A 22,939-nucleotide genomic window follows, 5' to 3' on the forward strand; every position below is an offset into this window, starting at 1 on the left:
TGCAGGAAATCCATCAGAGTGGGGTCTGACAATGCTCTGTATGCCAGGCATAGATTTTCCCTCAAAAGCCTGTAGGAGACAGAACACAGGGATAGGGCCTTGAGGCAGTCTGCACAGGACATATTACTTATGCCCTGTATTTTTATAATGGAACCTCTGTGGACATTCCAGTTGTTGGATATGCCTGGTTAGGTGCATACCAAAGGGGGCACTGTACTCGATGACAGGTCTGATGAATGCCGGATAGAGTGGAACAAGGACTTCCTTGGACTTAAATGCCATACCTTTGTTTATAACTTGTGCAACATAGAATGATTTCCTCACTACTGTAGGCACGTGATGATCAAAGGCTAGATTACTTTGTGTGTCCCTAAGTCCCCGACTACTGGGTCAACTCTAAGGGGTGTGTTGTCGATATGATAGTTACCAGGGATGGATGACTTCCCAAAGGATACTATTATGCATCTCTTGGCATTTAGTTTTAGTCCATGACTCTGATACCAGTTGTTTGTCTGTGTCAGCCCCTCCTGGAGAACATCTGTGTCAGTGTGAGATTCAACGACACCTCCTAATTTGCAATCATCTGCAAATTTAGCCTCAGACAGACAGTTATCAGCTGGACTGAATATGTATTATATGGATTAGTACAGAACCTGCAACTATCTGCAACATCACAGCTCATGTCTGAGAGGGGAAACCACAAGATACTAAGGAAAAGTTGAGCTATGCTTCTGGAAGCTGGTAGTACCCACTGCAGCAGTGCTCTGTTTTTTTGTTTTTTTTTACAGGAGGTAGGTAAGCTAGACCATGAAGACCCATTTTCAATCATGATCAGTTACAGTTAATACAAAAGAAGTTAGTTCAAAATGAACAAATCAGAACGCAAATACAGTACTGACACTTTACTATGCCATCTTACTGGAGTAGTCATAAAACAGAGGAAACTGATAGAACCCTCTGTACATTTATGTGTGATGTTAAGAATAAGTAGCATTTTAGATAATAAGGAAAATATTTTTAAGAGATGTGGTTTAAATGAGAGGACTGTGACAAAGTTAGACATTTTAGGTCCAACACTAGTACATGACGTTGTCCTGTTCGATTCTCAGCTAGAGCGTCTTCTGTGTGGAGACATGCGTGAATGTGCGTACCTTCGTTGAAGGTTGTGCGTCAGGGCCAGCAACTCGGCACATAAAAATATACTGCCAATCATTAGCAGACTGGAGTTCCGCTGTGGCGACCCCTAACCGGGAAAAGCCGAAAGACACAACAACAACAACAACAACAACTAGTACATGCACAGCTCGTGCACATTAGGAATGCCCAGTGGGTTTGAATGTGAGTGAAGACACAGAAAAGGGAACTCAGGGACCTCATACAGACTTTATGTTGAGAAATATCACAAAAAAGAGGGGCTGTGGTCTACATACAAAAGTTTATAGCCAAGGATGGCAAGTAAAGGCCTCATCTGCAGAATGGCAATTAATGCAACTTTTTTGTGGCAAGTCAATGGCACACTAGGCAAGGTGAATTACACAAACACGAATGTTAGCAACATAAGCTGCCTACAAATTAGACAAAGAAGAATCAGCTATAACAGGAAGTTCATACTAAAAGATAATATTAAGAAAATAATAAATCTTACTAATGGAGAAGCTTCTTTCTTTGCTAAGGGAGTTATGCAGTTTGTAGCACAATAAAGTCTGATATGATTACAATTCTGCTAGCATGCATTGTAAAGGGGAGGGGAAAGGTGAGGCCAAATTTTCATGCATCTGAACAGCAACCCATTCATTGGCACCTTCACAGGGAGCTAATGAAAGAGAGTTGCATGCATGAAACAGGGTGCAAGTATCTGATTTTCTAATATCAGAACCTTGATCATTTATGGGCCAAGAAGCTAAATAAGCCAACCAAATTAATGGATAGCTTAGGAACGTATGTTGTATAACCCCACAAGTCTTAGGTGTACACCATAAGACTATACTACCTACATACAGCATAATGGCTGCTCCGGGTACAGTGAATGACCTTTTATTTAGGAAAATTATGAAAAACAGTAGCCACAGCACAGATCCTTCGGAAACTCCAAACTTTATGGGGAATAACTGGGATAAGGACATGTCTCACCTGCAAGGTATTTTTGGAATCATTAAATAACCTTTGAATCTATGCGATGAGCCTATATTTTACTATTTATGTGAAAAAAAAAAAAAAACAGGTCAAATGCTATTTCCAGATCAAGGAACACCACTCCAACTAAGGAGTCCATGGGTTTGAAAATTTCCATCTGTTAGGAAAATCACTGCAGTAGTAATGTTGGGTACCCTTCAGAATTATATGACTTCATAACTGAAAACTACACTTTTAGGATACTTTTAAGTCAAGAGGAAACTGTTTTTCCATGATTCAGGTAAGTTAAGAAGGCAGAGAGGGTGGTTTCTGGGATTCAATGCTCTGTTTGGGACTAGTCTTGGGGATAGGCATGATTACTGAAGGTTTTCACATTAGGAAATTTTAATGACACAAGCACCAACTGAATACATATAAAGGTATTACATGCTCTTAGGAATTTGGGTTAAAGGTCATCTGCTCTTGGCTGTCCCCAGTGGGGAAACGTTCTAAGCGATTTGTTAATTTCTTTTAGTATCATAACGTGTTTAATTGATTCCAGAAGTGCAATGAATTAGCAAGGAGGAAGTAAGGACAGCTATGAAGAGGATGTAGAATGGAAAGGCTGTTGGTCCAGATGACATAGCTGTGGAAGCATGGAAGTGTCTAGGAGAGATGGCAGTGTAGTTTATAACCAGATTGTTTAATGAAATCTTGGAAAGTGAGATGATGCCTGAGGAGTGGAGAAGAAGTGTTTTGGTACTGAATTTTAAGAATAAGGGTGATGTGCAGAGCTGTAGTAACTACAGTGGGATAAAACTGATCAGTCACAGCATGAAGTTATGGGAAACAGTAGTGGAAGCTAGGTTAAGAAGGGAGGTGATGATTAGAGAGCTGCAGTATGGTTTAATTCAGGGAAAGAGCACTACAGATGTAATGTTTCCTCTGAGGGTGTTGATGGAGAAGTATAGAGAAGGTCAGAAGGAGCTGCATTGTGTCTTTGTGGACTTAGAGAAAGCATATGACATGGTGCCTAAAGAGGAGTTGTGGCATTGTATGAGGAAGTCGGGAGTGGCAGGGAAGTATGTAAGAGTGGTGCAGGATATGTACGAGGGGCATTGTATGAGGAAGTCGGGAGTGGCAGGGAAGTATGTAAGAGTGGCACAGGATATGTACAAGGATAGTGCGACAGTGGTGAGGCCTGTGGTAGGAGTGACTAATGCATTCAAGGTGGAGGTGGGACTGCATCAAGGATCAGCTTTGAGCCCTTTCTTATTTGCAGTGGTGATGGACAGGTTAACAGACAAGATCAGACAGGAGTTCCCGTGGACTATGATGTTTGCGGATGACATTGTGATCTGTAGTGAGAGTACGGAACAGGTTGAAGTGACCCTGGAGAGGTGGAGATGTGCTCTAGAGAGGAGAGGAATGAAGGTTAGCAGGACTAAGAGAGAATACATGTGTGTCAATGAGAGGGAGAATAGAGGAATGGTGAGGATGCAGGGAGTAGAGTTGGCAAAGGTGGATGAGTTTAAATACTTGGGATCAACAGTTCAGACTAATGGTGAGTGTGGAAGAGAGGTGAAGAAGAGAGTACAGGCAGGGTGGAGAAGAGTGTCAGGAGTGATTTGTGACAGACGAGTACCAGTAAGAGTGAAAAGGAAGGTCTACACCAGGATAGTGAGACCAGCTATGTTATATGGGTTGGAGACAGTGGCATTGGTGAAAAAACAGACGTCAGAACTGGAGGTGGGAGAGTTAAAGATGCTAAGATTTACATTGGGTGCGACGAGGATGGACAGGATTAGGAATCAGTATATTACAGGGTCAGCTCAGGCTGGATCACTTGAAGACAAAGCCAGAGAAGTGAGATTGCGTTGGTTTGCACATGTGCTGAGGAGGGATGCTGGGCATATTGGGAAAAGGATGCTAAGGATGGAGCTGCCAGGTAAGAGGAAAAGAGGAAGGCCTTAGATAAGGTTTATAAATGTGGTGAAAGAGAGCATGCAGGTGGTTGGTTTGACACAGCAAGATGCAGAGAACAGGAAGCAATGGAAACAAATGATCCGCTGTGGCAACCCCTAACGGGAACAGCTGAAAGAAGAAAAAGATGTGTTCAATTGATTCAGACTTTCTTCTTTCAATCTTAGTGATTGGGAGGTCACCTGGAAATTCATGTGTGTGTGTGTGTGTGTGTGTGTGTGTGTGTGTGAGAGAGAGTGTGTGTGTGTGTGTGTGTGTGTGTGTGTGTGTGTGTGTGTGTGTGTGTGTGTGTGTGTGTGTGAGTGTGAGACAGTGTGTGTGTGAGTGTGAGAGAGTGTGTGTGAGTGAGTGTGTGAGAGAGGTAGTGTGTGTGTGTGTGTGTGTGTGTGTGTGTGTGTGTGTGTGTGTGTGTGTGTGTGTGTGTGTGTGTGTGTGTCTTGGGAAAGGTCTCAGCCTAAATTTAGAAATGTGGGGCAAATGCATGACCACCATTAAATAGGGAAGACACTTTTTAATAACAGAAAGAATTTTACTTCTGGTGGGATTAAGCTGATGTCACAATGCTTTGGGGTTGTTCAGTAGTTAAGGCATATCCTTGGATAAAGACATTTATTTTTGTATTTTACCTTTTATATACATGAGACCACAGAGGGGTCATTATATAATTAACAGGACTTCCATACTTCCTTTCTTTTAGCAAAAGTCCACTAAATATTCTGTGTCATCTGATGAGCTTGGATCCCACAGATTCTGCTTACTTTTGCTGGACAGTATTTCAACTGAAAGGTAAAAAGGCCATTAAGAAGGGATGCATCATTATGATATGATATTGATGACAACTGCTAGCTTGCTTAAAAATGACAACTGTGTGTGGAGCTCATTGTTAAGGGAGCCACCTGTATTGAGCCAGAAAATACAGCAAACCTACTGACAGGCAAATTCAGTTCTAACTTTACCACTCTCTCCCCTTAAATTTCCCCAGAGGAAATACCATCAAATATAACTCCCACTACTATTACTAAGGAACAGGTCCTCAATACTCTCTCTAAGGCCAAGAACACTGTATCGATGGGCCCCAAAATATCCCAGAATGCCTTCTTAATAGAATGAAACATGATCCATCAGGCCCTCTGGAATTATTTAACTGTAGCCTCCAAACTTTATTTGTGCCTCATGAATGAAGAACAGCAACAGTCATCTGTCTGCACAAAGGTGGGCCATCTACAAACCCATAAGTCTCACCAGTCTCATATGCAAAACCATGGAAAGATTCATTATGGAAATGATCAATGGCAACATAGGAAACCTCCAGACACTGAACCCAACCCAATTTGGTTTTGTCAAGGGCAGGTCATGCCTACGCATCCTGGTGGACTTCTTTGAGAATATCATCAAAACAACAAATGACAGCAAAATGGCTCACACTGTCTACCTTGACCTGGCCAAGGCATTTGATAAAATACCCCAATCATGCATCATCGACAAACTTAAGAGGTTAGGTATAACCCATTATGTCACCCGGTGGACAGCCAGCTGGCTTACAGACAAGACACAGGAAGTCAGAATTGGGGAGTCCACCACTACAAAGAGACCAGTGACAAGCAGCCCTTTGGGGATCGTTCCTGGGACATCTCCTTTTTGGCATTTACTTCTCTGAAGTCAAGCCCAATGTCAAGGGCCTCTGGCTGACTAAATCTGCAGATGACTGCAAATTAGGAGCAGTCACAGAATCACCCACTGGCACAAATGTTCTCCAGGAAGGACTGACACAGACAACTTACTTGTGTCAGGGCCATAGACTAAAACTAAATGCCAAGGAAATCCATAACAATATCCTTTGGGAAGTTATCCACCCTTGGTGACTATCATATTGACAACACACCCCTAAGAGTTCACCCAATAGTCAAAGACTTGGGGACAAATAGACAATAATCTAGCCTTTGACCACCATGTGTCTACAGTAATGAGGAAATCATTCTATGTTGTGCAACTTATAAACAAAGGTATGGCATTTAGTTCCAAGGAAGTCATTGTTCCATTGTATTCGGCATTCATCAGACCTATCATTGAGTACAGATCTCCCTATGGTATGTACCTACCCAGGCACATCCAACAACTGGAACATCCGCACAGGTTTCTCACTAAAGAAATACAGGGCATAAGTAACATGTTCTATGCAGACCGCCTCATAGCCTTATCCCTGCATTCAGTCTCCTACAGGCTGCTGAGAGATCTATGACTGGCATACAGGGCGCTGTAAGACCCCACGCTCCTGTTGGACCTCCTGCATATCCACAAAACAACCAGCACCAGAATAATTACCTACTCTAAAAAGACCTTGCCTTTGATATAAATAGGACCTGCTGAAGACACAGGTATGTATTCCACAGACTACCCTTTCACTGGAACAGGCTCCCCATCCATGTGAAGCAAAGTTCCTCCATAACCCAATTCAAGTGTAACTTGGAAACTTGGATGAGGAACAGGAAATTCATCTCTAGTTTGGCACCTATGTCACTAATGGACACAGGCAGTCTTGTAAATGGTTCATCACTCAGGACCTGCTTGCAAATGTTTCATCTCCGAAGGCCCTGCTTACACTTATCAAGGGTACCAGAGAGACTGGGGATGCCCTTGTGGTCATTAGTCTATTACATACCTATGAATCTATATTATTAAATTCTTAACTTTTTTTAAAATTTTGTTAACCATTTTATTATAGTTTTCTTTTAAGATAAAATCTAGATTATGTATTATTTATTTTATTTTACATTTGTTTACTGGGTAGTGTCCGACTGGGCTGGACTGCCAGTTTTCAGCAGAGACCCAGGGAGAAAAGCTCCAGTTAAACCTCCAGATATCTACGACAATGTTCACTTTGTTCATGCTAAATCTCCTTAGTTTTTCTCTATCTAGGTTTTGATTCAGTACTACAGTTTCTGTATTTTTTGTGGTTAACTTTCATTTTAGAACATTTTTCAAATAATTTATACTTCCTTGAGTAAATTATTAACATCACCAGCTGTTAATATCATCTTCAAAGAGTTGCATTTTAGAATGATATATTTCATTAATTTTAAAGCCTTGGGGTTACTTTGTTATATAATTTGCAAATGGTTCTACAATTAATCACAGTACCCACTGGAGAAATAACATTTTGGATCTTGTCCTTATTAATTAATATAGTAGCATCTTGCTCAATTCCTTGTGTAGCTTTATAACTTGTTAGATCTGACCATAAAGCAGTCTCCTTTGAAAATAAAACTGAAACCAGAGATCCCTTCCACCCAAGGCACCTTTAGAAATTAAAAAAAAAAACTACCTACTCCTAAGTGATACATTGGTAAGTTTAAAATCCCTACAAAGCTGAGTTAACATCACTGAATATGCAGAAATGTACACCACTACACTATACCAGCATGTAAACAGCAGCGGAGATGCATCTGTATTCCGCAGGAACAAGTGCAGGACAAAACCCCAGAAGCAAACCCACATGGTGGAACCATAATATCAACAAGATTTATAATAAAAGAAAAAGAACTTTGACCAAAAGAAGAGAAGAGAATGCTAGGGCCATGGTCATTGAAATAAATAAACAACTTGGGAGCTTAATAAATGCAGTCAAGTTTGAGGCTAAAATAGCTATCCAAGCCAAAGACAATTAGAAGTTATTTTTTAGTTAGGTTCATAATCTCAAAAGCACAACACAACAATGCCCTGAGCTGCTTGTGAATGATATTACTTACACTGATGCTGAAGATATAGCAAACCTACTGGCCAATAAATTCAGCTCTAACTTTATCCCTCTTTCTCCTCCATGTGTCCCACAAAATATATACCTGAAGTTGACTTGCCTCCAGCTAGCACACAAGACAGAGTCCGAAAAGTGCTATCAAAAGCTAAAAATAGTGCAATGATGAGTCCTGACAATATCTCTGGATGTATCTTAAATAGCATGAAGCATGATTTAGCCACACCCCCACCAACACTGTTCAGTCTCAACCTCCATACAGGTTTTGTACCAAGCGAATGAAGAACAGCTACAGTCATTCCCCTGCATAAGGGAAGACCTTCCACAGACCCAGCCAATTACAGATCCACATGTCTGACCATCCTCATATGCTAAGCCATGGAGAGATACATCATGGAGCTAATCAATCAGGGAATAAGGAACCTCCAAACACTGGACCCATCTCAAGTTGGGATTCATCAAGGGCCAGTCACATTTATTCAACCTGGTGGATTTTTTTGAAAAGTTCACCAAATAAATAACTTGTTCCAAAATCATGGACTGAAACTAAATGGCAGAAAATGCATTATTGTATCCTTTGGGAAGTCATCTACCCCAGGGAACTACCACATTGACAAAACATCCCTAAGAATTGACCCAGTTGTTCAGGATTTGGGAACTTATGTGGACATGGACAGTGACCTAACTTATGACCAACATGTGCCCATTGTTGTAAGAATGGCCTTCTATACTGTACAGTTTATAATCAAATGGATTGTATCTACATCTAGGATTGTCACTGTCCCCTTTAACTCAACCCAGATTAGGCCAATCATTGAATGCCCCCTTTGGCATGTATCTGTTCGGACACATGCAATAACTGGAACTCCCACAAAGATGCCAAACTAAAAGGATACAAGACCTACAACAATATGTCCTACATGGACCAACTCAAAGCCCTGTCACAATACTCGTATCCTACAGAATGCCTAGGTGACCTCAATCTGTCATAAAAGGCATCTTTCAACCCATTACGGATTGATTTACTGCACATCTACAAGTCAAATGGCATCAGAAATACTCACTCTATTGATCTATGCCTCTTCTGCAACATCAACAAAATGATTTGGAGGGACAGGTATTATCTCTCACAGGATACAGCTGCCCTGGAACAAACTCCATTCTCATACAATAAAGTTCATCCCAATCCATATTGAAGCACAACTTAGATCTATGTATTACTAATGGATAGAGGCAGCTCCCAAATGATTTATCCGATGCATGGGTCCTCTCAAATTATCTATGGTATGATCGCAGTTAGTCTCACTAGGGGGTAATATATATTTATCGAACATCGGATAAGTAAGGTCAGTCTAACACCGCATAGAATAGGTTAATTCAAACACAAAAAGGGAAACTGGTTAGGCTTAAAATGGCCCACAAGGGCAGCTAGTCTAGTACTTACCTATGAACCTACAATGATAACCTAAGGTTCAGGAACAGGCCTGTGACTGGGGAAGCAGCCATGGTTGGAAAAACGTTTTACAGCCAAACAACTGTTTTCTTTTATGACAGGAAGGAGGGTTTTCATAGAATGGGCTTGTAAAAGACACTAAAAATGCAGCTCTGATTATTTGAGCACATGCATGAGTGTTTACAGGAGAGGTAGGATGGAGAAACTGGCAAATTTGGCATCACTGACAAATCTTGACAATACAAAGAGAAAATGGACACAGGCTTTGCTTCAGCAGGTGTCACTTTGGTTCACCTACCCTACACCTTGTATTATTTCAGAACAGCACATATCGTAATTTGCTGTGTCATATGCTCTGCTGGTGGGCGCAAGACCTCATTTGTCCACTGGCTTAACTGGGATAACGAGGGCAGTGACGTTAACTGGCAGCAGACAGAAGTCAGGGCAGACTGCTATGGAGGCTAGAGCTATTACAAGGAAACAGACTGGTGAGCAGGCAAAGTACAATGGTATACAAACAAAATAAAAGTTGGATGCAAAAGCACAAAATAATGTTCAATATAATATCTGCAGACTTATAGAAAATAGATATTAATTATTCTATGAGTGAGGACAGAAACCAGTTTCTAACATCATGTCGACTCAGCAAAGCTATTAACAAATAGCATTATGCAGTGCGCTCACCTGCGATACATGCGGCTATTAAAACCAACTTGTCTGTTAAATGCATATTAAAAACAGCATGCAACACTTCACTCAGCGTGCGTGCAAATAAGCACACACTCAAGTATCAAACCAGCAATCAGAGTTTAAAAAATACATTTCAAGCCCCACAGCATTTAGCATCAAAACATAAGTGAAATGAGTGGAACAGAACAACAAGATCCATAGTGGTTACAGAGGTTCAAGTGAGTGGGAGACTCAAAAAAGTTGCATTGTAAGAAGGACATGAAGAGGAAGGATTAACACACGCTAGTTAGCACCATCACGTGTGATGAGGAATAGGACAGGATGCTTTGTCAAACAGAAGAAAAGGTAACAGAAGAGCAGAGGAGGAAGAAGGATAGAATAGGATAGGATATAAATCAGTCTGAAGAGTCTAAATGCAGTCAAGGTAATCGCAGAGAAAACACAATGCCACGATTAAGGGTAACATGACGTTTATTCAGGGTTCATGCAGGGCTTGCAAACTATACATGCCATAAGGATTAGCAATGGATAACAAATCAAGTGTAGAATACAGAATGGCAAAAAAAGTATGTTTTATTACATACAGCAGTTGCAGAAACTAATGGCTTTCAATTAGTAAGACAGCACTACACAGAATTTATGGAAAATGGAAGTGAATCCCACACATTGGGATTATATTGGTTAAGGCCAAATCGTCAAGCTTATTTTAAATCTGGCTTCCCTGCAGATTGAACCTTCTTGGCAGTAACAACAAAATAATGTGAAATGTACTTCTGTATGTTGCACTTTGTATTTTACTTATGTGGTGAAGGTATTATCATTGAAGGACATTGATATTATGTTTGTATAAAATTTTAATAATAGAGGAAAAATACATGTGATGGTTTGAGAAAATCAGCAGGGGCACTAGGTATAAATAGAGATGTTTTGTATTATCAATTCATCATTTGAAAGCAAAATGCCGAGGTACCAGATGTGATGTGATTAAATTCCACTCCAGCAATGTGCATTGTGGCTCTAAGTGCTGTTTTATTGTTTTAGTAGCAAGAAAAGACAGCAGCTAAGGAATTACCAATATTCTTATAGTGCAACTTGTGATCCGAACTGAACTATATCAGTTTTATCTTGTTCTGTAACTCAAGCCATCCTTATCTTTGTAAAATAAAACTAGATAGGTTCTTAAATGAGGTATTATTAGCAGACTCTGCAGACCTGCTGCATGCAGTGTTATGTTGTCTATGATATGTGGTGCAAAGATATTAAAAATCACAGACTAAAAGTTTTGGGACTAGTATGGCTTGTGTGCTTTTTTACCCTGACAAAGCGGTAAAAAAGTCTACTCGGGGGATGCCATCACAGTCCAAATGGAGAATGAGGACCTGATTAGTGCTAACCCTGCCACCCCTACTAATTAAAACTGCTTAAAACTTCAGAGACACTTAGGCTCAATGGAATTACAAGGCATCCAAGCCATGAGGCCATTTCCGCCTTGCCAGTGCCCATCCCATAGGTCCTGCCTCACTTTTCAAGGACGGCCAGGCCAGTCAAATCAGGGATGAATTTATGAACATCCATCCAGTTGTCCAGCACCCTTTTAAAGGCAAGAAAGTATGTCAAACTGCTTAACTTGGAGAAGAAATTTGTTCCAGAGAAAGGACAGGTTCTGTGTGACAAATCAATCCCACATCTTTGTCTTACTTAATGGTTGGAATATATTTAAATCTCTAGCTCTAGTGTTAACCAGGCTGTTTGACTTACTGATGTATAAGAATTCTTGGACTGCTGAATCTGTTATGGCCCTACAAACAAGACACACATCTCCCTTAAGGAGTTTATATGAAACTAGTATAGGGATTAGGCCTCATCTTTCTAGACAGTTCAGATATTTTAGTTCTCTATCTTTTTAGTTATAAACTTCTTAAGTGGATTTGCTTCATATGTTTGGTAAGGTAAATCCAATGAGGGGAGCATAGTTCTAAATTAGCAATGTGTGTATTAACTGCAGACATACATTTCATTTTTATAATGCTGATGACAACACCAGGAGTTCATCAACATGTTATAAAGTTATAATGTGCTTAGGACAACTGCCTGACTAGCACTATGGATAGGTCCACAGCAGAGGAACAGAATGAAACTAGCTTATATTATGGGGTATTCTGCAGTGCTTTCATACAGAGTTCACAATAAGGTAGACAACAGAGGCCCTGGAACAGATCCTTGAGGAGCACCAGTAATTATTTACTTAGGCTTAGAAATTAAGCATATCCATTTGACTCTGTGCCGCATCCTTTAAGCAGATGTGGTACATACATCATCACTGAAAAAAATCACACCCAACATACTCTGTGGGTAACTAGGATATTGTCCACTGTGTTAAAAATCTTCAAAAAAGTTTAGTAGTAACGTAGAAGTGTTCTATCCTCTGCTCAGTTGTGTCACACCATGTCTAGAGACACTGCGAGGTACTACTGTTCCTGCATAATGAATGGACTCCATGCTGTAAATCAGAGGAAGTCAAAACAGGACAGTTACTGATTAGTTAAATTTCTATTCATCTGAGGACAAGCCTCTGCAACACTTTGCTTACGGTACCATGAACAGATATTAGCATAAAAGTACTGCACATTAGTGCCTACCTTGTGGAATGCAATGGCAACAGCCTCGACACACAGAGAAGACATCAGGATCCTTAAAGACATGATTACAATACGTGCTGCAAGAGGAACAAACATTGTAAAGAAGGCTATCAGCTGTAGCAGACTTGTTAGACTTCCCAGTTAGCTGGCTAACTGGATTTACTCTCACGAACAGCACAGAATATGGATTCAAACTACTGGTGGCAGTGGGAACAGCCCAAAACTTTGGCTGAAGTGTTTGTCATAGTGTCAGTGGCAGAGGTGTGGGGAGGCAGTTGGCAACCTTAAAGGATGCAGAGTTCGCTTAGGGTGTTGACTTGTTTAGATCACTAATGAAAGACTTTAACCAAAAAGGTTTTCAATCTCTGTCTCAGACTCATTAGGAAAACAGTGGAAAATGACAGGGATTCTATATGGAAACCAGAGAGTTTACTGCACAGCACATCAGAAAAAGCAGGGTCACGAACAAGAGGTGGGAAGAGAGGGTATTTACAGGACAAAGTCTTTGTACAGACATGAGAAGCTTATGTGATGGGCTGGGATGGTGTCTGCATGACAGAAAAAGGAGGGAACTTTGTCAGAAGGGAGGGTTTTATGTGGGAAATGAGAACATGCCAACAGTTAATCTAAAATGTTCAGAGCTATATGGCTCAACAAATGACTTTCAAGAAAATAAAATACGAAACAAAATGGATCTTCTCTGTCACTACAACTGCTTCCTGATGTCTATCAAAAGCTTTTTCCCTTTACAATGGGAACTACCTCAAAACTCCTGCTTACACATCAGGGTAAGATACAGTGACTTACCTCTCTTCGCTGTGAATGGACAAAGCCTACAGTAGTGGTTACAAGGGATGGCAGGTAATGGTGTGACACGGTGGCTTCCACGACTGAGAAGAGACAATGGAGGAAAAACAGAAGCAATGAAAAAAAAGAAAGACTGAAGAGAAGCTTATTGACATGTCCCCAACATTATCACACATATTTCAGGGTAAAGATCAACATATACTTAACATACTTACAGCCATAACCACAGTTCTGCTCTTCTAAGTTGTCTTTTGGCACACTCTTAAGGTTAAAAAGAAAACAGTCAAACGACAGGGTTCTTTGAGAAGCATTTCACCTCCAGAATAGTTTTTGAGATCAAGAACCTGGGGTAAGAAACCAGACTGGAAAAGAAAGGGAAAAAATATTACAGCACAGTATACTTCAGAGTTTGACACCAGCTATCAAGTTTTGGCAACATGGCATGAGGCTAGATTCTAAAAGGAAAAACAGAAAATATTCCAGCACAATCAAAGTCAAACTCAAAGTCAAAGTACATTTTAATGTCATTTAGGACTACACAAATGCAGCCTAAACAAAATTCCTAGTACCAACTCACCAGAGAGTACATACGAAGCAAGGATAATGAGAGGTTCTCCTTTATAATCTCGAAATACTGAAATCTCAAATTTCAGTATCTTGAGACCATAAAGGCGAAACTTCAAAACAGCGAACGTGCATAAGCGTGAATCCAAATATCTCAAATCCGCGCTTGTGCATTTACGCTACGTTATGTGAAGTGTTTGGCTGGGATGGTGTCCGGAATTTAAGGTGAGCGAGTGTATGTGAAATGTTTTTGTAAGTTGTACGTGTGGGTTAGGGTAGGGAGGTGGAAGTATGAGTGTTGGATGTGTTGGTGTGTGTGTGTGTGTGTGTGTGTGTGTGTGTGTGCGCGCGGGACTGTAGAATGTCTGGGTGTGAGTTTGTTTTTTTTTTTCTGTTTGTGCGATCTCAGAGTTGGTATATACAAGTAGGGGGTGTGTGGGGGTGCAGCCCCCCTCATGGTGGGTGCAGGGGGGCTTACATGTATTTTAGGATTGTGTAGTTTGTGGTGTGGGTAGAATGGTGTGTGTGTGTGTGTGTGTGTGGTGTATAGTGTGTGTACGTTCGTGATTGTGTGTTTCGTGCTTTTAGGTTTCGGGACTGTGAGTCATTTGCCTTTATATTTATTTTCGAGATACTGAAATTCGAGACTTCAATATTTCGAGATTATAAAGGGGAACCTAACAAGAACAACATTATAACACTTCAATTAAAAAAAAAAAAAGATTTTCAATACAAGAACCACAGACAGATAAATAAACCAATAATAACAGCAAAAACACACTAGCCCTCCCCAGACAGTCATAAGAAGAATACTGTATATAGCAGCATGACATAGCAGGACTGCATATGTTAAGATTGTCTGATGCAGATAAACAAAGGAGGACAAATCGCAGGCAAACTGTACATGAATAAGAACATATAGCTATGTACTGTGAATGATTACTGACTAAGTAATCAGTGGCTGGTATCAGAGTTTATAAGTCTCAACACTCTTGGGTAGAAGCTGTTATTTGGTGGTCCTGCAGCGGATGCTCCAATATCTCTTGCACAAAGGCAGTTGTGTAAACCAGCTGTGTGCAGGGTGAGAGGGGTCACAAATTATTTTGGATGCACATTTAATGCTTCTTGCTGTGAAGAGATCCTGGATTGATGGTAAGTTGGTGCCAATGATTTTTTCAGCAACTCGCACCATTCTCTGTAGCTTCTTTCTGCTGTTACACTGTTCCCAAACCAAATTGTGAAGCTAATAGTGAGAATGTTCTCAACTACTACTCTGTAGAATGTGGTGAGAACAGTAGGCGGGGGCTTTGCTTTTCTGAGCCTTCTGAGAAAGTGGAGGTGTTGGTGTGCTTTTTTGACCAACTGTTCAGTGTTCACAGTCCAACAGAGATCCTCTGAAATATGCACCCCCAAAAACTTTGTAGATTTGACCCTTTCCATCTCTTCATTATTCATCATGAGTGGTGAGTGTATTGTTGACCTTTTCGTGAAGTCTATAATGATTTCTTTTGTTTTATTGACAATCAGGTCAAGGTTGTTCTTAGCACACCAGTCAATCACGGAGTAGACCGAGTCTCTAAGATCTTTCATCTTCCCCTTTGATGAGGCTCACAACCGTAGTATCATCTGCAAACTTAATGATGTGATTGAGGCTGTATTTTGCAGAATAGCCATGGGTAAGGATGTTGAACAATAGTGGGCTTAGCACACAAGCCTGAGGAACACCAGTGCTTAGTATTATGCATCCTGAGGTGTTGTTGCCCGCACATGTTTTATATGGTCTGTTCATCAAGAAGTCGAGCATCCAGTTCACATGTGCTTGCTAACTCCAAGATGTACAAGTTCGTCAATAAATTGCACTGGAACCACTGTACTGAATGCAGACCTGAAGTCAGTAAACAACAGTCTGATATAGTTGTTTTTCCCCTCCAGATGATCAAGTGAGAGGTGGAGTGCCATTGAAATAGCATCCGCAGTGGATCCGTTAATCGAAATGTAGAGGGTTGAAGGTGGATGGAAGGGCTCCGGACATATGCCTTTTAATTAGCCTCTCAAAGCATTTCATGACATTTGCAGTTAAGGCAACTGGTCTGTAGTCATTCAGGGAGCCTGGATTAGCTTTTTTGGGGAAAGGGACAATATTTGTCACCTTGAAGCAAGAGGGAACTTTACCAAGAATAAGGGAGGTGTTGAAAATATCAGTCAGAACTGAGGATAGTTGGTCTGCACAGCCTTTAATTACTTTGCTCAGTATTTTATCAGGACCAGCAGCCATTATGGGGTTCACCTTCTTAAGTTGATATCTTACTTCATTGGAATTGATGCTGAGCACCCCCTCCTCCTGGTCAATAGGTAGCCTTGTAGCAGCCACAATGTTGTTCTCTTCAAGTCAGAATTTCAACCTGTCCAGGAATTCAATGTTGTCTTCACACTGAGCTGATCTAGTTTTGTAGTCAATAGATGTATCCCTTGCCAGAGACTTCTGGTGTCCCTCTTGTCTGCAAACAGACTTTGTAATTTCTTTCATATTCCCTCTTGGCCTCTTTAATGCCCCTTTTTAGGTCTACTCTAGCTTCGTTGAGGCCCTCCTTGTCCTTAGCCCTGAATGCTGAATTTCTTGCCTTCAGGAGATCATACACATGGCTTTTGGTTTGCTCTGATTGTGATGCTTTTGATGTCAGATAGCTTACATCACTAAGTGTGCTGGTGTTGTATTACTGCTTCCGTGTAATCATCTATGCTCACCTGTTCTTCTGATGTAGCCGCCTCTTTGAAAAAGTCCCAGCAGGTACTATCAAAACAGTCTTGGAGACATTCCATAGCCCTCTCATGTCAAACTCTGATCTGCTTAACTGTGGGCTTTTCTCTGACTGGAGCCAGTTTGTGGGTTGGTAGAAGAATGATGGGAAGATGGTCAAAGCTTCCTAAGTTAGGTTGTTGTACTGCTCTGCAAGCACCTTTGATGTTGGAATATGCCATCTTGGAAAATCTATAAACTGACAGCTGTAGGGTAGCACCTCTCTCAGATCCGCTTGATTAAAATCACCAGGAACCACGTGTGCAAAGTCTGAGTTTTCCTCTGCAGCTCACAGAGTTATAAAGATTGCTCAGGGCTTCAGTGGTGTTTGCATTGGGTGGAATGTATACCACTATTACATATATTCATTTAGCTCTCAAGGTACACAAAAGGGTCTGCATTTTAAGGACAGGAACTCCAGATTATCAGAGCAATGTGACTGAACAATCTCACCTCCTAAATCCGTGATGCTTTGAGTAAAAGGTGGTGGATTATAACAAAAAAATATGAAATTCATTACAGTTCAGAGTTCTTTTTCTTTGGAAATGCATGTTGATTCATATACTGTTATTTCATTGTCCTAATATTTAAAAAGTGCTTCTCTGGATTGGGTCCTTTGATTCTGGTGCCAGCAGATATGATGCAGTGACTATTATAATCCACAAGATGTCGCCATGTCCATATTCTGGAAACGCATTACATTAGTTCTATGCAATTTTAATCAACAAAACTGAAATGCTGAGAAAGAAAACATCTAAATAAAACATAACAGGAAGCTCTGCTGCCTGAAATTCCATGCGTCTCTTCACTTTCTGTGTAGAGATTTCCAAACACACCTGTAAAATCAAATCCTCATGTTAATGGCATTTTAACACAAATAAAAAGAAAGAAGAGAAAATATTGCAGTAATACATTTCTGAGACTGAAATCAGCTACCAAGCTTATTCTGCTGCAGTGGGACTTCTAGAAATAAGATTTCTCAAAAGTTCAAAACTTGAATTACTCAGTTGAGTTCAATGCAGTTTGCAAATTGCATAGACACAAAGTTGCTTAAAAGAAAAGGGTAATGTGCTGGAGTCTTGCAAGACTAATATTATACAAATTGATACAGGACACTCCCCACTGTGAGATTCCCTCCCCTCTCCATGTACTGGGAAGTATTGTGAAAAAGATCCTATATTAATCAAGACCTCGAGTCCCGGTTTAACAGAGACGAAAAGCCACGATATTCAGTTCATCCGTCTTGCATCCTGTCCCCTGAAAACTACTAGTTGGTCCTCTGGTACAGTGACAGGCTGTTTGTGGTGTTTACAACACAGAGTCAAAAAGCAGATGTGAGTCACTGAAGAATCACTATGAAGTGCTGATGAAACAACTTGTAGTCGAATGTATAGTATAGTCAGGACAGCATCATATAGGTATTTAAGAGAATGTTGGCGACTGAAAACAGTGGAATCACTGCGTTAGCAAAAAAAAAAAAAAAGTCATGGTCCTCTCACCTATACATCCAAACCCATGGATAACATTTGGATGTCTAGCACTAGCAAGTGCCAGTTTAAAAATGTGTTGTCTCCATGTTCTGTAAGTTTAAATAACAAACAATTGAAATTAGTCTCCTTACCATATACGGTACCAAATTATACAGTTTTGGTGTAAAAAGTGGGTTGTTTTGCATTTTATTTTTGTTGATAAGAATAGCCCACTGAAATTTTTATTAGAAATGAAACCCCCTACCATGACATCATGAAAGTCTGTACCCACAATGCTTCACTACTTAAACTCATGTAGAGGCTACTGTATTTTTAATGCTAACCGCATCAGCATGAACTTCGTACTTACTACAAAGACCAGTTATCAACAACATCTTGCAGGTTAATAGTATAGTAGTGGAATCACAGTTGTATCCTAATAACCCACGGTCTATCTTGACACCATTTTGTGGCTGTAATTATGCAAAAAATTGAGTAAACAATGAGTTAAAAAGATGAAACAACACACTATAATCTTTTTGCAAAATCACTTGAGGCTTTAACATGAGGAGTATGACTGGGAATGAAGTTAACTGTAAAACAAAGATGCTTCAGAACATGACCGATACACTTTAAGGATGGCATGAGGAGAGTACTTGTAACATGAAACATTATGAATGGCAATAGGTAAAAACAGAAGATAACAGATAAAAAGTACTTTCCAAAACTACCAATCCTCATCCCCAATAGCATAATGCAACCCAGTTAGACATTTTACCACAACACCACTGCAGGACAGAAGTGTTACAACCACCTGGTCAAGAGTTCCAAGATTTTTGTGCAGGCTGTAAAAATGATCTGTTAGCTAGCTGGGTGAACATGTACCACAAAGCTACCACTTTGGCAAATACAAGGGTGGACAAGGGAAAAAAAAACTCCAAAAAGCTTTAAAGCTTAATTTCAAATCTTTCTCACAGCAAATATTGATACAAGGTGTAGTGGTTAACTTTGTACTTCTCTCTTCTCCAGGACACCACAACTCTACACAAAATTAAACCAATAAGCTTCATTTCACTTATATACTAGAAGATCGCACATGCATCAACCACAACTCAACAGGGAAAGGCCAATCCACATCACAGAAGGTACGTCTGCAAACTACAGTAACAGAGGCCATTAACTGTGAGCGCTTGACAGCCATTTATTATTAAATGTTTGCTGCAAGACAAGATGGTTATGACATATGATTAACTTCTGAAGATCAGATTACAGTAGCACAAAATGAAACATGATAACCCTGACTTCAGCAGCATGGAAGATCTGCCCAATGAGACACATTGCAGACATGCTGCCCACACACTTACAAAAAATCTGCAGAATAACAACTTCAACAATGTTTTACAATTTCATATACATTTCAACAATCTGTTAATACAACCTATACACATTTAAGAAAAAGGTTGGGTTGAGTACTACACAGGCAGAAAAAATCATTTGTTTTGGCAACCCCCCCCCCAAAAAAAAAAAAAAAAAAAAGAAAAGATTTGTTTGTTCTACTTGCATTTTGGATTTATTTGCAGTGGTCAGAAATCATTTAAATTAAAAGCACGTTAATAATGCATCTCATTTTTAACAAACAGAACAAATGCATAAACTCCCAAAGTGCTTAATTCAGACAGCTCATTTCTGGTCTGCATGACAATACAGGTCCATTAAATCAGTGTCTCACAAAACATGAAGCTAGGGAGGATGAGAAGGCTAAAGTCAAACAATTTAACTAAGCACGTAGAAGATTAAAACATAAAAATTGCTTTGAGCAGCCAGGCTGTTGACCTAGAAAAGCATTTTTTTCAGGGTCTATATCAAATTCTCGAAAGCCAACAATGTCGTATCTGACATTGTCAACACGAGAATAGCGAAACTGCAGAACATCGAACAAGTAAACAGAAATCTCTGTACGTTTTCCATAAACTAGTATACAAATGTGTGCTTAAACCAAACCTTGGCACTGTTATTTGTAGATAACCTTCCAGAAGAATTTGTAAAAGTGTAAGCTAAAGTGGTTGTCTATCCTTGATGGTTATGTGCTTATAGTAGGAGGAAAGAAATTGCTGTTGTTACGTTATATAATGATGCCTCTCCTATCTCATCAAGCAATTAAGGACCAACTTGCTGTCACATTTTCAGGACCTTGGAGAAATACTTCAGTGCTTTTTTTTTGGGGGGGGGGGTATCAAACCTAATTGTTCATAGGACCATAAGAAATATACCCCAAATGCCAAATGATTCGTGACCATTTGTGCCTTGCCAGTACCCACCCTTGGCTTGTTTCTTCTTTTCTGAGGAGGGATAGGCCAGTCAAGCCAGGGGTGAATCTGTGAATACCCATCCTGTTCCTGTTTGATACGATAATTTTAAGTTATCTGTGATCAAGGCTCTAATGTGGATGATAAATTTGCAATTTGTTTTATTAGTGTTTGAGGATGAAGATGGCAGTATCTACCAAGAATTCACTTTTCATTGAGACACAGACATTGCTGAGTTACTATATTTAAGTAGAAGATATAGCAGAGGCTGAAGCTCCTGTGCAAAAAATCCTGAAACACTAAGTTTTAATTGTTGCAGTTATGCCGTCAGCTTGATATTTAATAACTGCACTTGAGTATTGATCATTTGTGCATCAGTCTTTGGTCAAGGAGCCAAGCTTCTGATTTTCTTTACAATACCCTAATTTCTGATATACAGCACACCTTTATACCAGGATGGGGGACAGACACTACTACTATACATTTTATAACCAGATGGATTAGATGGTAAACTGTCTCTTTTCAGTTACAACAACCTAAGATTTTGTTTTCTTGTCATTAAGGAGTCAGTGTGTGCCATTTATTTATATATTTGTCATTGTTAACTGGGAAGATGTGTTTGAGCACCCCTGTCAATCACAACCTGTCAGCCACAACCCATGCACCATAAAGTTATTGTATATCCATGCAGTACATACTGAATCACGGTCAAGAAGGTATATCTAGACTGATTATTGCAAAATCTAAATCATCCACTTAAAAGAATCCCATCAAACCTACTGAATACACCATAAACAAACTAAATTAGCAAACTGAACCCCTGTACTCATGCTACTTTATATATATATATATATATATATATATATATATTTTATTTATTTTATTTTATTTTTATTTTACATTTGTTGACCGGGCTAGTCCAGCTGGATAATTTTCATTTTCAGTGGAGGCCCGGGGAGAAAAGCTCCACAGATTTAAAACAAGGTTATACAAATTGTAGATTTACTATAAGTTCCTTTGACAGACATTGAGTTACCATGGATACTTAATAGTCTAGATCAAGAAAAAATAGAACACATATAGTGCTATCTACATATTGAGAAAGACATTAATTATTTCTAAAACATATATATAAAATATATATATATATATACCAACTCCAACATTAAACTACAATCAGGAAAAATGACTAAATTCTCTCACCTACTGTGAAGCAATATGAAGAGAGATATATATGAAGCTCCTTTAGCTGTTTAAAACTTTCATTTAAAGGCTCACTGCTGCTTTTCAGCTGTGAGTAACATTTCTGCAGTTTGTTTCCCACCCTAGTTGTTGCCCGCCCCTAGTGTAAATTTGATCTGGGACCCTCCTCCCAGTCTAGTGTCATTACCTCATTCTACCCAGTACAGGGAGAGCATTTGAGAAGGCCAATCAGCTTAGTTTCTGCTACTCCTTTCTCTCTTTCCTTTCTCTCTTCCCAAAAAAAATAAATAAATAAATAAAAAATTATCTGCTTTTACTGTATTTGTGTTTTTTCTTACTTTATTTTGCTTTTGCGTCATCTTAAACGTACTCAATTGTATTTATTACTGCTTGGTGTAACTCATTCTAAGCCTTTTAGTTTCAGCACCTGGGCTTCAGACCAGTTCTACATTAAGAAGGTTTGTGGTCTGCACTGTAGTGGCAGAACAGGTAGCTTACATCCTTCTAAGTTGGGAACTGTTGATTGAGGGCTCAGTGTCTGTTATTCTAAAAGTGTATTAATTCTGGTTTAAGCACTTGGGCTTGAGGCCAGTTATTTTACATTAAGAGGGTTCGTGTTCTGCACTCTTGTGGGAGGAGAGGCTGGACTCTGTCCTTCTGAGCTGGGAATTTCTGGTTAAAGCTTATAGTGCCTGCATATTTGAACTGCTTCTTACTGAAATTGGTACACCTTGTTTGCTGTAGCATAGACTACATCCAGACCTGCTGAATCTAGCTTTGTTTGTATAACTTGAGCACTAATCCAGGCATTCTTTAAAGTATTCAGTTGTATTTATTACTGCTGGTAGTAACTTGATTAAAGTGTAGCTATCATTTCTAAATCTTTTGGATTAAGCACTTGGGCTTCAGACCAGTTGTTTTACATTAGGAAGGTTTGTGGCCTCCACTGTGGTGGCAGGACAGGTAGCTTACATCCTTCTAAGTTGGGAACTGCTGATTGAGAGCTCAGTGTCTGTTATTCTAAAAGTGTATTAGTTCTCGTTTAAGCACTTGGGCTTCAGGCCAGTTATTTTACGTTAAGAAGGATTGCGGTCTGCACTCTTGTGGGAGGAGAGGCTGGACTCTGCCCTTCTGAGCAGGGAATTTCTGGTTAAAGGCTTATAGT

The 22,939-nt window shown here is 39.8% G+C and overlaps 1 protein-coding gene across 1 annotated transcript in view; it reads right to left on the reverse strand.

Moving 5' to 3' along the window:
• The window catches only part of LOC122813786 (keratin-associated protein 5-4), a 172,850-nt gene that overhangs the window by 116,291 nt on the left and 33,620 nt on the right, over nt 1–22,939 (reverse strand). The window contains exon 2 of the mRNA XM_044086289.1: nt 13,651–13,797. Within this exon, the coding sequence (XP_043942224.1) occupies nt 13,651–13,656 (6 nt within the window). The 5' untranslated portion in view covers nt 13,657–13,797. The remainder of the gene's footprint in view (nt 1–13,650; nt 13,798–22,939) is intronic.

Source organism: Protopterus annectens, chromosome 10.part0 (genome assembly GCF_019279795.1).
Source record: "Protopterus annectens isolate FY-2018-M chromosome 10.part0, PAN1.0, whole genome shotgun sequence".
NCBI classification, from domain to species: domain Eukaryota; kingdom Metazoa; phylum Chordata; order Ceratodontiformes; family Protopteridae; genus Protopterus; species Protopterus annectens.